Source organism: Pleurodeles waltl, chromosome 10 (assembly GCF_031143425.1).
Source record: "Pleurodeles waltl isolate 20211129_DDA chromosome 10, aPleWal1.hap1.20221129, whole genome shotgun sequence".
Classification (NCBI taxonomy): Eukaryota; Metazoa; Chordata; class Amphibia; order Caudata; family Salamandridae; genus Pleurodeles; species Pleurodeles waltl.
In genome coordinates this window covers 894,965,550-894,978,285 of record NC_090449.1, presented here as the reverse complement: position 1 = coordinate 894,978,285, position 12,736 = coordinate 894,965,550, and the positions used below count along the sequence as shown (strand labels likewise).

General features: G+C 45.3%; 1 protein-coding gene across 2 annotated transcripts in view; it reads left to right on the top strand.

Moving 5' to 3' along the window:
• The window catches only part of PEX1 (peroxisomal biogenesis factor 1), a 729,162-nt gene that overhangs the window by 455,346 nt on the left and 261,080 nt on the right, over window positions 1-12,736 (top strand). For both annotated transcript variants that reach the window (XM_069211642.1, XM_069211643.1), the window contains exon 20: window positions 10,625-10,801. In XM_069211642.1, the coding sequence (XP_069067743.1) occupies window positions 10,625-10,801 (177 nt within the window). The remainder of the gene's footprint in view (window positions 1-10,624; window positions 10,802-12,736) is intronic.

The following is a 12,736-nucleotide window of genomic DNA, read 5'->3' as shown; positions in this document are numbered from 1 at the left end:
TTAGTGAGCACTCTGTAGTCACAAGAAGAGAACCATTTTCAAGCATCTAGCAGTTGCTAAGTCTGCAGTTTGCATCATACAGGTTTACCAGTCTCTTTATTGAGCCCTTCTCCTCACTTGCTGACCCCATCTGTGAAGGTCCTAACCTTAGTTTGCTCACAGACGCTTCAAAGTAGGCAACAAAGTGAGCTGGCCCAGTCTGCCCCTTGGGTCAGGCTTCTGTCCCCAATTCAAGGTAAGTTCTTCCCAAACGTACAGCAACCAGTAGGGGCCTCTGACAGCTGCCAGTGTCAGGAGCCAGGCCTTGGGCAGGCCTCATTTACAGCCTTGTTGGTGGCAAGGAGTTCCCTATGTACTCCTGAGGATCCCCAGACATCAGAGGTTTCTCATAGTGGGGGGTAACTGCCACAGGTGTTAGGCACATTACTTCCATTCTCCCTTACACCAGTCCAGGGATGGTAGCTTGAGACTGGTTTTCCAGCCCAGGGTCCGTACCATAAAGCTGAGCAAGGATGAGGGATAACCCTTTCCACCCCTTGCTCTTCCACCTGAGCATCTGACCCCTCCTTTTAGGAGTGGTAACACCAGAAACTGAGCTTTCAGGGTGCCCCTGAGTGGGTGCCCCTTCCAGCTCTTTTAATACCAGTGATAACTTCTGACCCCATTCGAGGGACACCAGAGCCATCCGGCTGAAGAAGTCCTGCCCATGGCCCTGAGTTACCCTACATATCTGTCCGATGTACTGATCTGGGGAAGCCACCCTTTCCATTGCCATGATCTGGCTAGCATCTGTCAGTGCAGTGTTGGGGATCCCATTCACTGCAACCTGGGTAAGTACTACCACCCTAAGAGATCACAAGCTCACCCTCTGTGTCTCTTTCCCAGCTAAGGGAGACTAGGGCATTTTCTGCCATCTGCCCTGGCTCCTGCATCCCCCTAAGGCAACATTGACCACCCCTGTAGAATTACCACCAATGAGTGGTTTCTCAGGACATACCAAGTCCCTCCGCTTCCATCCTAATGGAGAACAATGTTGAGACTAGGGCAAGTCAAAAGTAATCTCAGACTGTGATGGAGTGCATTTCAGATACACAAGGTGGGTTGGGCCCCGGCCTGGCTTACCTTCGGACTTAGACGAAATATGAAGAAAAAGTGGCAGAAGTTAAAGTTCAACTGGAGTAGACATTGTCGTTCAGAACTACTGTACGAGGCATCGGTGAAGATTTCTGTGTTCAGAGTTTGTCACTTTTTTGGAAGGCAAAAATGTCAGCAAAAAGAGGCAAGTCCAACATGTTCTACTTGGGAACTTTAATTTATGGGCTGATGACCCTTACTCTCTCAGGCTTCTCCAACAAGTAGCTTTCGAGCTACTGGAGCCCTTCAGCTATCTGTAAGTAGCTCCCCTATGTGCAGGCCTAGCCTAAATTATAAGCTTTTGCTGAGCTGCCCTCCTACCTTTTCTCTTGGAAGGTTGGGCCGTTATTCCAGGCTCCAACACTTCTATTTCACCCTGTGCTCTGCTTTGTGCTCTTGTTTTCACACACACTAGTTCAGGGAATCCCACCTCTGCCACCAATGTAGGAAGCTGGCTCTGTGTATATACTATATGAAAATGAGATATAGTGTGCACAGAGTCCGGGGGTTCCCCAGAGGCTTAACAGAAGCTAAAGTAGGTAATACTAATGCTCTCTTTTGTGGTAGTGTGGTCGAGCAGTTAGGCTTATCAGAAGGTAGTGCAAAGCATTTGTTATACAAGAAGCAGCTACTCAATGACTTAACTCCAGGCCAATGTTTTTTAAATAGCAAAAATATCTTAATTTATTTCTAGAACGAGAAGATTCAAGTTGCAGGTAAGCACATAAATTAATAAGTATTTCACATATGTATCAATACCACTGTGATTAGAATTGGCAAGTTATATGGTTTTAGAATAAATGGCAATAATCTGTTTTTAAAAGTTGGCAGTGCAATGTTCAGAAACAGTTCCTGGGGGGGAGGGGGGAGAAAAGTTAGTACGGTTTACAGGTAAGTACACAACTTACATTTCCAGTCTCCGGGGGTTAGGAAGTCCACAGGTTGGGGTTCACGTCAACCCCAAACCACCAGCAGCACGGGCCGACTGGGTGCAGAGGTCAAAGTTGAGGCAGAATTAACATGGGCTCCTATGGAGACTAGGGGCACTCAGTTTCAGGTCTGCTTGCAGGTAGGTACCTGCATCAGAGGTCACTTAGATGCTGCAGGTGTGTCCAGGGGGTCGGTTTGGAAAAACCACAGGCTGAACAAATGGGGGGGGGGGCTGCTGAATGTTGCTGCACTAGAGGTCGGGTTCTCCAAGGCCGGGGGGCTGCGTTGGAGTGTACGTTAGGCGTCGGATATCTTCTCCCGGAACATTTGCAGTCAGAGGGTTCCTCTGAATTCACACTGAAGGCGTCATCATGGAGCGCAGGAAAGGTCAACCCAGGGTGGGCACTTGCTCGGAATCGACGGGGGATCCTCTCTAGCTGGTGCAGAGTGATCAGGACTCGCGGATCCGGGGGAGCTCTAGAGTCCTTAGATGTAGGTTCTTCTCAGACATGGCAACTCTCCATGGGGGGTTTTGCTCCTCTGTGATGCAGGGCGGTCCTCTGGAGCTTGACAGAGGTCTCTGGTCCCACAGGATGCGTCGCTTATCTTTTACAGTTTTTCTGAAGCAGGATACAGGCCAGTGGGGCTGGTACCAATTCAGTTTTCGTCTTCCTTCTTCTCTGCTGGGGTTTCAGCTTAGCAGTCCTTCTTTCTTCTTGTGAGTTCGCCAGGAATCTGACCAACTATGTTCAGGGGAGCCCTTAAATCCTGGATTTAGGGGCGTTTTAGGAGTCGAAGGGCAGTAGCCAATGGCTACTGGCTCTGAGGGTGGCTACAACCTTCTTGTGTCCACTCCCTTTGGGGAGGTGGATACAAACCTAACCCTATTGGTCACTGTCTGCCAAACTAAGATGGAGGATCCTGAAGGGAGGGGGGTCACCTCAGCTCTGGACACCTATGGCATCATCCTAGTTGGGGTGGTCACTCCCTAATTTTCCCGCCGGACTTGTCGCCAAAATTGTGTCTTTGTCCATGGGGCGGGCAGCTCCACTAGCTGGATTGCCCTGGGGCACTGTAACAAGAGGCTTGAGCCTTTGAGGCTTTCCGCCAGGTGTTACAGTTGCTGCAGGGACGAGGTAAAGCACCTCCCCCCCAGGACAAGCTTTTTCCTGGCCAACAAGAGCACAAAAGCTCTCCCCCCATGTGGCCTGAAACTTGTCTGAAAGTGGCAGGCTGGCACAGACTGGTCAGTCCTGCACTAGCACTTTGGCTAACATACAGGGGACATTTCTAAGATGCCCTCTGGGTGCATTTTCCAATAAATCCCACACTGGCATCAATGTGAGTTTATTGTGCTGAGACGTTTGATACCAAACTTCCCAGTTTTCAGTGAAGCGATTATGGAGCTGTGGAGTTCTTATTGATCAACTTCCAGGCCATATACTCAATATGGCTACACTGCACTTACAATGTCTAAGAATGGACTTAGACACTGTAGGGGACTATTGCTCATGCAGCTGTGTCCTCACCTGTGGTATAGTGCACCCTGCCTTAGGGCTGTAAGGCCTGCTAGAGGGGTGACTTACCTATGCCACTGGCAGTGGTTTGTGGGCATGGCACCCTGAGAGGGGCGCCATGTTGACCTTGCCTTTTTCTGCACACACCAGCTGCAAAGGCAGAGGGGACCCCCATGGTAACATAATGCATGCTTGTTAGACCTGAGAGCCTTAGGGTGGTCACCCCTAACATTTTGCCTGTCTCCCTCCACTTTTGACACTGTTTTTAGGATTCTGCACACTTTACCACTGCTAACCAGTGCTAAAGTGTATATGGTCTCTCCCTTAAAACATGGTGACATTGGCTCCTACCCAATTGACATATTTAATTTACTTGTAAGTCCCTAGTAAAGTGCACTGCTTGTGCCCAGGGCGTTTAAATTAAATGCTACTAGTGGGCCTGCAGCACTGATTGTGCCACCCACATAAGGAGCCCCTTAACCATTTCTAAGGCCTGCCAATACAAGGTATGTGTGTGCAGTTTCACTGCCACTTCGACATTAAAAAGTACTTTTCCAAGCCTTAAACTGCCTTTTTTCTACATACAAGTCCCCCCTAAGGTAGGCCCTAGTTAACCCATAGGGCAGAGTGCCATGTAGATGAAAGGCAGGTAATATACTTGTGTGTTTATATGTCCTGGTACTGGAAAATTCCTACACTCGTTTTCCACTGTTGGGAGGCCTGCTCCTTTAATAGGCTAACATTAGGGCTACCCTTATATAGTGTTTGAGTGGTAGATTCTGATCAGAAAGGAGTAGACATGTCATATTTAGTATGGCCAGAATGGTAATACAAAATTCTGCTGACTGGTGAGGTTGAATTTTATATATTTCTATTTTAGAAATGCCACTTTTAGAAAGTGAGCATTTCTCAGCACTTAAAATCCTTCTGTGCCTTACAGCCTATCTCCAATCCATGTCTGGGCTGTGCTGGTTGACAGCTCCCTTTTGCGTTTCACCCAGACAACCACAAACAAAGGATGTTCAGTCATACCTGCACACATCTGCATACTGAATGGGTCTTCCTGGGCTGGAAGGGTGGAGGGCCTGACACTTACATTTCACAGGCCAGTGGCCTGCCCTCACACAGTGGACTGCTATACCCCCTAAGGGACCCTGTCAGACAGGATTGTACTGAAAGGGGACCTTGTGCACTTCAAAACCACTCTTTGAAGTCTCCCCCACATCAAAGGCACTTTTGGGTATGTAAACTGGGTCCCTGACCCTACCAACCTAGACACTTCTTGGGGCACCAGAACCTGCAACTTGCCAAGAGAAGCTGCCTGTCTGCCAAAATAACTCACCTAGACTGTTTTGCTGTAAAGGGCTGCTGCCATGATGCTGCTCTGCTGCCTTGCTGGCCTCTGGCTCTGCTGAGAAGGGGTCTGAAAGAGCTTGGACTGAGCTTGCCTCCTGTTTCCTGAAGTCTCTTGGGCAAAAAGACTTCATCTCTGCAAAGAAACTCCTTGTGCTCCAAAAATCGACGCACAGCCTGGTGGAATCGACACACAGCCTGCCTAACGGTGAAATAATCACCACATCGCCGAACTGGAATGACGCAGCCCGGCTCCCCGAGTGGAGATCGATGCAGCACCAGCGTTGCGACTGGAACTTCGACACACAGCCCACTGGATTGACGCATTGCCGAGCCGTAACAACGCAGCCCTGCTGTGCCACAGAAATGTTGACACATCGTCCACTGGATCGATGCAACACCTGTGACTTCGCCCTGCACGCACAGGATTTCCACGCATCGTCCCTGGGCATCAAAAAACCCTGTATCGCAAAGAGGATTTAAGCCTGCGTGCTGGAAATTTGCCGCTAAATCTTTGCGGCATGGAAAAGAATTGACGCATCATCTGTGTGCGCCCGGAAATCCGAAGCACACCCTTCGTTTTCCACGCATTTCCTCCTCTGCAGTCTCCGTGTGTGTAATTTTGACGCATACCAAGTACTTTGTTCTGCAAGAGACACTTGTTGCTTTTTAAAGGCTTAAAACTCTTCTTATCATTGCAAAATTAATATTTCAACTTGTGCTTATTAAATCTTGATTGTTTTGACCTTTAATTAATTCAAAATATATCCTGTATTTTTATAAACCTGTGTGGTGTATTTCTGTGGTGTTTTCACTGTTATTGCATGATTTATTGCACAAATACTTTACATATTGCTGTCTGTTAAGCCTGATTGCGAAGTGCCAAGCTACCAGAGGGTGGGCACAGGGTAATTTGGAGTGTGTCTTACCCTGACTAGGATTGTGATTCCTACTTGGACAAGGGTGTATACCTCTGCCAACTTGAGACTCCGATTCTAACAATGCTGAACACAACTACAGCCCAAACTGCTGGGCGGAAATACACCAAATTTGGCAGAAAGGTAGATGTTCCGCAGATTGTGCTTTTTGTTATGTGGTAAATCTGCTCAGTAGTACTTACGAAATTGAAAGAAATCCACATTTGTATATCTAAGGCCACTGTTCCTCCGCAGTGACTTTGCAAAGAATAGCGAGCTCGTACATGGAAATTCAGAGCTCTGATTGGCTGCCAACACTTCAACCAGGAAGTGGTAGCAACCATTTTGGGACTTAGCAGAGCCCCAACAAAAACGTAGAAAAAAAGAAAATGGGGCTGGGTACGAATACCCTGATGCTCTAGCCTTGGTCTTGGGGTCTCAAAGGGACCCGACCAGGGCAAAAAAGCATTTTTTTAAAAAAAAAATTGCAGTGGAGTTGGGAAATTTGCGAATTAGCATCAAAAAAGAAAAAGAAAAAAAAGCGTGGTCTCCCGTGCTTGTTTTCAGTCAAGCCCCCAGGTTCCCGGGGGCATGCAGAGCTTTGAAAGAAAATGGAGGGGTACACGTGGAGCTACCCTCCAAGGGCTTATTTATGCCCTGGGGCTAACATAAATTTTGATGCGGGGACCATGCGGCTTCCAGCCCTGGGGGGCCACCACCTCCCCGGGGCATTACTCAAAAATAGTATCGGGGGCGTGCGGACCCCCCTGGCCAGGGTACAACCACCTTCCTGGGGCTAAATTGGAAAATTTACATGGGTGGGCCATGTGGTCCTTTGATAGCTCCCACCAAGCAAAAACAAACACTCCAGTTCCAGCAGGTAGGAGCTGTCAAAGTGCTCCATCCTGCTGGAAGCGGAGGTTTCGGCTCTTTCCTCCAAACATGCAGGCAGTGAAATAGATTAAACAATTGCTCTTGCACACAGGGAACTGCATTTCCAGTCACGCTGCCCCCCTGCCCTCCCCTACCCCCATCTTTCCCCACCTCCCAGACCCCCATTTGTTTTTTTACCAGGCCTGGCGGGATGGGGTTCCTGGGGATGTTTTGGCCATTATGGTAATTTCAAAGAAATAAACCTCTCCAGAAAGCACTTACAAATATAAACATAGCAGGAGCCCCAGCTGAAGCCCCACTTCTGTAAAGAACAAATGATTCTAACTCCTGGGTTGGTGAAAGCAAAGCAAGTGTGTTTTCTCGGCAATTCCATATTGAAAAACATTCTGTTATCTTTTGTGGAGGTGAATGCATCGTTGATCTATTGAAGCTCAATCTCTATGTGACTATGACGAGTAGTTCTTTTTTGGTCTCTCCTGGTGAGAGAGTCTATTGTACTCCCTTTAAATTGCTACGAGTATGCAAATGTGCAAATCACCTGGAAGCTCCGCCTGCTGGGCCTTGCTCCGTCCAGCTTAATAGTATGCAAAGGTCTTCCCCCTTTTGCCAGAATAATGAACAGGTTACCAAAGGGCCTCCTAGTGCGTTTCCCACCAATTTTAGTGGTGCATTGTTAAATCCTAGGAATATGAGGACATCTTCACAAAACAAAGAAGCACTTATATCATATGGATAGCCGGAAGGGCCCTGGTTTTGTGGACATTTTCGTCTTTGTAGTCTCATTGGTCTCTCTTTGGGAGGATTCATGTTATCACATATTTCTGGATAAAGACTCACCAGAATCAATCATATTGCCAAAACGCACACAAGGTAACTGGTGACATTTCCTTGAGCTTTATTAAGTAGTTGTAGAGTACGTACTGGACACTCACCCAAGGTGGCAGAAAGAACTCCACTTGGGTTGATATTTTGTACAAAACTGGGGACTCTTGTTGGATAAAAGGGCAGGTGAGGTTCCTTTGTGGCAAAGTCACGCACACAGGTACTGACACACCTGCACAGATAGTCACACACCCACTCACAGACCTACTCAGACACTCACACACCCACTCAGACTCGCTCACACCCACTCAAATACTTACTAAGACACTTATGCACGTACACAGTCGCCGTCAAAGGTTAGGGTTTCCTGTTAGGAAATAAAATTCATATAAATCTTAGGAATTCACTTAAAAACCAAAGGTTACAGGGATCTTATAGTTGGGAAACAATATTAAAAAACCTGAGATTTACTGAAGAAAACAAGTTACAGGAACATTATAGTTAGGCTCACGTTTCACTTGTACAAAACCAGTGAAATTCAGCAATTATAGTTCCGTGAGCTAACTATAACTTACAGCCCTGCAATACACTGTGTATTACCTCATATATTACATCACTCATGACATCACAGTAAGGGCCCTTATTTTGCCCTGTAAATGTTTCATTGATCTTTTCAGGGCCCTTGTGTTCTCTACTGCTGTTCACATTTTTTATGTGACACCGCAGCTTGGTTTTGAAATTCTGCCTTTTTAAGTTATCTTTGAAACATCCCTTTCTGATCATTGTATCGGCTTCTGAAATAATCAAGCCTCATACTTTGGGAGCTGAGACAGTTGTTATAATAATTGTTTATAAAGGCAAAGATCTATTTTGTTTTCATCTGAATACTTATCAGAGATTTCGGGGTACCAGTATAATCGACAGAGGGTGGTGCACGTGTAGGATTTAGTTCTTAGGACAAGAAAAACTGATCTGGAAGGCGACTGAGTTAGACATTTTTGTGACCAACTGAAATTTCGGCAGCTAAATTCCCAACATTTATGTTGTTTTGTCTCTTGAGTTAACTGTTTGGTCTTGCAGAGTACTTTGTGGAAGAAAACAAATGTTCTGAATTGTTTGGATAGTCCCACACGCCTGTACAGAACTGATAAGGAATTCACTAAGAGCTAAACAAGAGTCTAGTGTGAGAGGCATTAGAGAGTGCAAATAACCTTAAAGATTGCTTTTTGACTCAACATCACGTGTGGCATAAAAGGGAATGTCTCGAGTGTAAGAACCGTACTAGAATTGTGACATTTGGCCCATACCAATAAGAGTGCTTTGTTTCATGCATCCAGCCCCATATACCATTGGTACAGTGTGTATCATCCCTAAGTGCATTTATGGGATGAAGTAGGAGGTAGATAGTAGATGCACAGGTTAGCCTTCCACAGTGGGACTATACTATGGAAGCGGTGTTCAGGGCAGTTACAGACGTGGTAGGACAGCAAATAAGAGGAATAGGTATGTAACCTTGTTGTAGAGGCCTCCAGAATATGTACGTGTAATAGGGAATTCAGTGGAGTAATATGTGTGCACTCCCTGGAAGGTAGTAATTAGGTATTTGGTATAAGATTGCATAAGGTCTTAACTATAGTTTTGTAGGTGTTAATACCAATGTGCAGAATTCGATGTAACGATTTGCTATCTTGAACTAATGCTCATCAGAATTGTACTTCCTGATTGGTTGTCTTGAACTGACACAATGAAATAATTTTGTTTTGACTTGGTATCGGGAATAAAGCCACATTAATAGAGTTGAAAAATGCGCAGTTCCGTTGCACAGTCAACATGAGGAAAGCATTGAATTACCATGGGGGCGGTGGTGCTTAGCTGTTCCTGACCATAGAGACCGTGCCAACGATTCACAAAGAAATGAGGAACTTGGTGAATGGTATGCAGTCCCCTACTTTTTGTTTAACGTGTTTTTATTTCCTTTGATTCATACAATAGCCAGTGTGTGCAAGGAAAGCATAGAAATAATTCCAATCTTGCCATGTGTATACTTAATCTTCAACCTCAACTGATTAAAAAATGTGACCCTTTACGGTTGCCTTTGAATGCATCACCCTTTTGTCCTCTTTTAGAAGATCCTATTCTACATTGAGAAGTCCTTGAAATATGGAAATGATTTCGTGTATTGTGCTTCAGTTTACTCCCTTATCTCATACTTTAGCTGTCCCTCGTTTAGGTGTGCCACTTTGGGTTGAAAAAGAATTGGGGGCGTTTGTAATATTTGTGGCTTTGCAAGACTTTCCCAGTGACTCCCTGCCCGAGTCTCTTTCGGTGAACAGTCCCATCAGTCTTATACCAACATTCCATGGTGGCACCTTTCGCGCTACCGTCTGAATGTCTGCCAGGCCAAGTGGAATTGCAGGTCTAGACATTAATCCCGATTCCGGGAATACACACTTGTGTATTTTGCCCGCAAATCCAGTTCAGATGAATTTAGGCGTTTATAACCGCTGTACATCAAACCTGCCATCTCATTCAAAAATAACAAAAAATACGTCGGCGTGCAATTTTTTTTTTTTTTTTTATTTCAACTTTGTTGTTGCCCACCGAACTAATGTGTTGGGCAGTCAGACGTCTGCACTAAATCATTGCTTGTGTGAAGTTTATAAATGAAAGGGAAGGCTTATACACTGCACTGTTAATAAGTCTTGTTTATGCCGTGCTTCTTTATCTGGCACATATCCATACTTGGGGCTTCTTGAGGTTTTGTGTCCTAGTTGCGAAAGAGGAAATACTGGTTGTATGTGTGTAAATGCTGTCAGCTGTTGCAGAAACCTAGAATTAGGAAAGTAGGCTGAGGTCGGTGTGTTATAGGGCGTGATATGTCAACAAGCGCAGATACTTGTAAACATTCACCTTGTCGCTCAGGTGTGCCCAGATTTGTTTGGACTCTTAATATCAGCTAGTAAAAACATGATCTAGCATGACTCATGCAGAACACAAGGCGATGCATGTTTTCGTTACAGTTTTTCCATTGGATTAACCTTTGTGTTTTTGTTGCAGGCTTCTCGATATGAAATCTTGAACGCACTCTCCCACTCCCTACCTCTGAGTGATGATGTGGATTTTCAGAAGTTGTCAGCAATGACTGAGTACTTCACAGGAGCGGATCTGAAAGCATTACTCTATAATGCCCAGTTGGAGGCTATACACACTAACTTGGTATCGACCGTACCTCAGGTAGGTCCAGTCATTGCTAACTTCACAACTTTGTTAATTCTGACAATTTTGCCATTTTAAAACATGTTTTAAAAATTAGCATAAAGCAATATTATTCTTGTGCAGCGGCCTTCTGCAAACTCTTCTTCCTCATCTCTCTTGCTAGCTAACTAAATGTGGGCCTTCAGGACTCCATACATCTTTAGTTTTGTACAATAGCAACCCCCTGACAAGTCACTTAGGGCAAGAGATACAAAATCGTGAACACACAAATTAGGCGTTTGCCACCATTAACATGTTTATTTTTTATGTACTAATCCCATTTTAGGAGTCAGAAAAGCTTTTCTGATTATTAAAATGGGACTCCAAAATGGATATCAGTTATGTGAAACGTGTGTGCTGTAGGCTTATTTCAAATGGGCTGCATTTGAAAGGAGAAAAAAAAAAGTTTTCTTTATTAAAACACAGTGACAGACACGGTGGTCTGCTGACCCCAGCAGGCCACATCCCTAGATTACCTCCAGTCGTAGTGAGTCGCAATTTGCAATCTACCTCATTAATATTAGTTAGGTAGGTCAGATTCTGACCCGCTACTTAAAAAAAATATTTTATTAACTTTTGGGGTTTGCTCACAATACTGCACAAGTACATAACAATTCAACAGAATATTATAAGTTTTTTCCATCATGCCTCCACAGGTAGTTGTCTCACAAGTCGGCCAACAAGTGTTTACAAGCTGCAGTATCATCTGACAATAATAATAGGTCTCCCTTGCCATCCCAAGAGTCTCAATATGTTACAATCTAGAAGTAGCTACTCAATTCAGACCCACTATGATTTGGATGTTTAAGAACTGGAGCTATTAGTACATAGGTCAGTTCGTAAAAATCTTTACTGGTAGAAAAAATATTGATCACATTTTACGAGTATTTTGTCACCAGATGTTCATACATCTGGCCCTAAATACTTGTTCTTTGTTCAGGCATATAAACAACGGACCAAGTGATCCAGGAATGATACGACTCAAGGGCTCTCCTGGACCCAAGCTCAATGGGTGGGGAGAGAAAATATGGTGACTGGCCCTGCCCAGTGGCTCGGGGGACCAGCCTGATTAGTGCAGGCACTGTTTTGTTGTGGAACCTGTGCACTGGGAGGATGCCCACCACCTGATGATGGCAAGGCAGACATTGAGGCTCTAAGTGTGACTGAATGGAAACCAGAAGATCAGCCAGGGAGACTTTCAGCCCTTCTGCAGTAAGGCAATGCTGGAACACCAGGGGCAAGTCCTGGTGTATTGGATGAGGAGCCCAGACGACAAAGGTTTTCAAGGGCAGTGAGGCACCCCAGTTGGGGTGGAAAAGTACCCAATCAGGACTGATAGCCCCCTTCCTTACTCCTCCCCCTTTCTTTACTCGCCCCCCCTTTTTTACCCCCCCCCCCCTTTCATTTCAGGGGGAGGGCAGGAAGCACAGGAATAAGCTTCCTCTTTAAATCCCACATCACAAGAAAGGTGATAAAGGGCCCCAGCTGGAGCTATCCCCTCAAGTAACTGACTGTTGGTGCCTACCTCCTACACTTAAGGCAAACAACGTGAAAGGATTGATTCTCTGTCTGAGAGAGGAGGATCACTCTTTGAAGATGATTCTGTCCTTTGTATGTTTTACATGTTGCATGTTGAGTTGCATTAGGCCTACTGATGAATTAATATGATACATTTACTGGGGCACAATACTAATAGTTATGATGAAAGTCGGGGACCCTATGGCCATCACACTTCAAGGCTGAGACATGTTAACTTTCACATAGGGTGTAGGATCTTTATCTCCAAGACACCCCTTTTGTAGGACTGCTTTTAATCATACCAGGAACACTTAATACATGGATATCTAAATGTTCTGAGGTATTTTTATTCTAAAACCCAGGCAGGAAACTATCAATAGTCCTCCGTGGAATAAT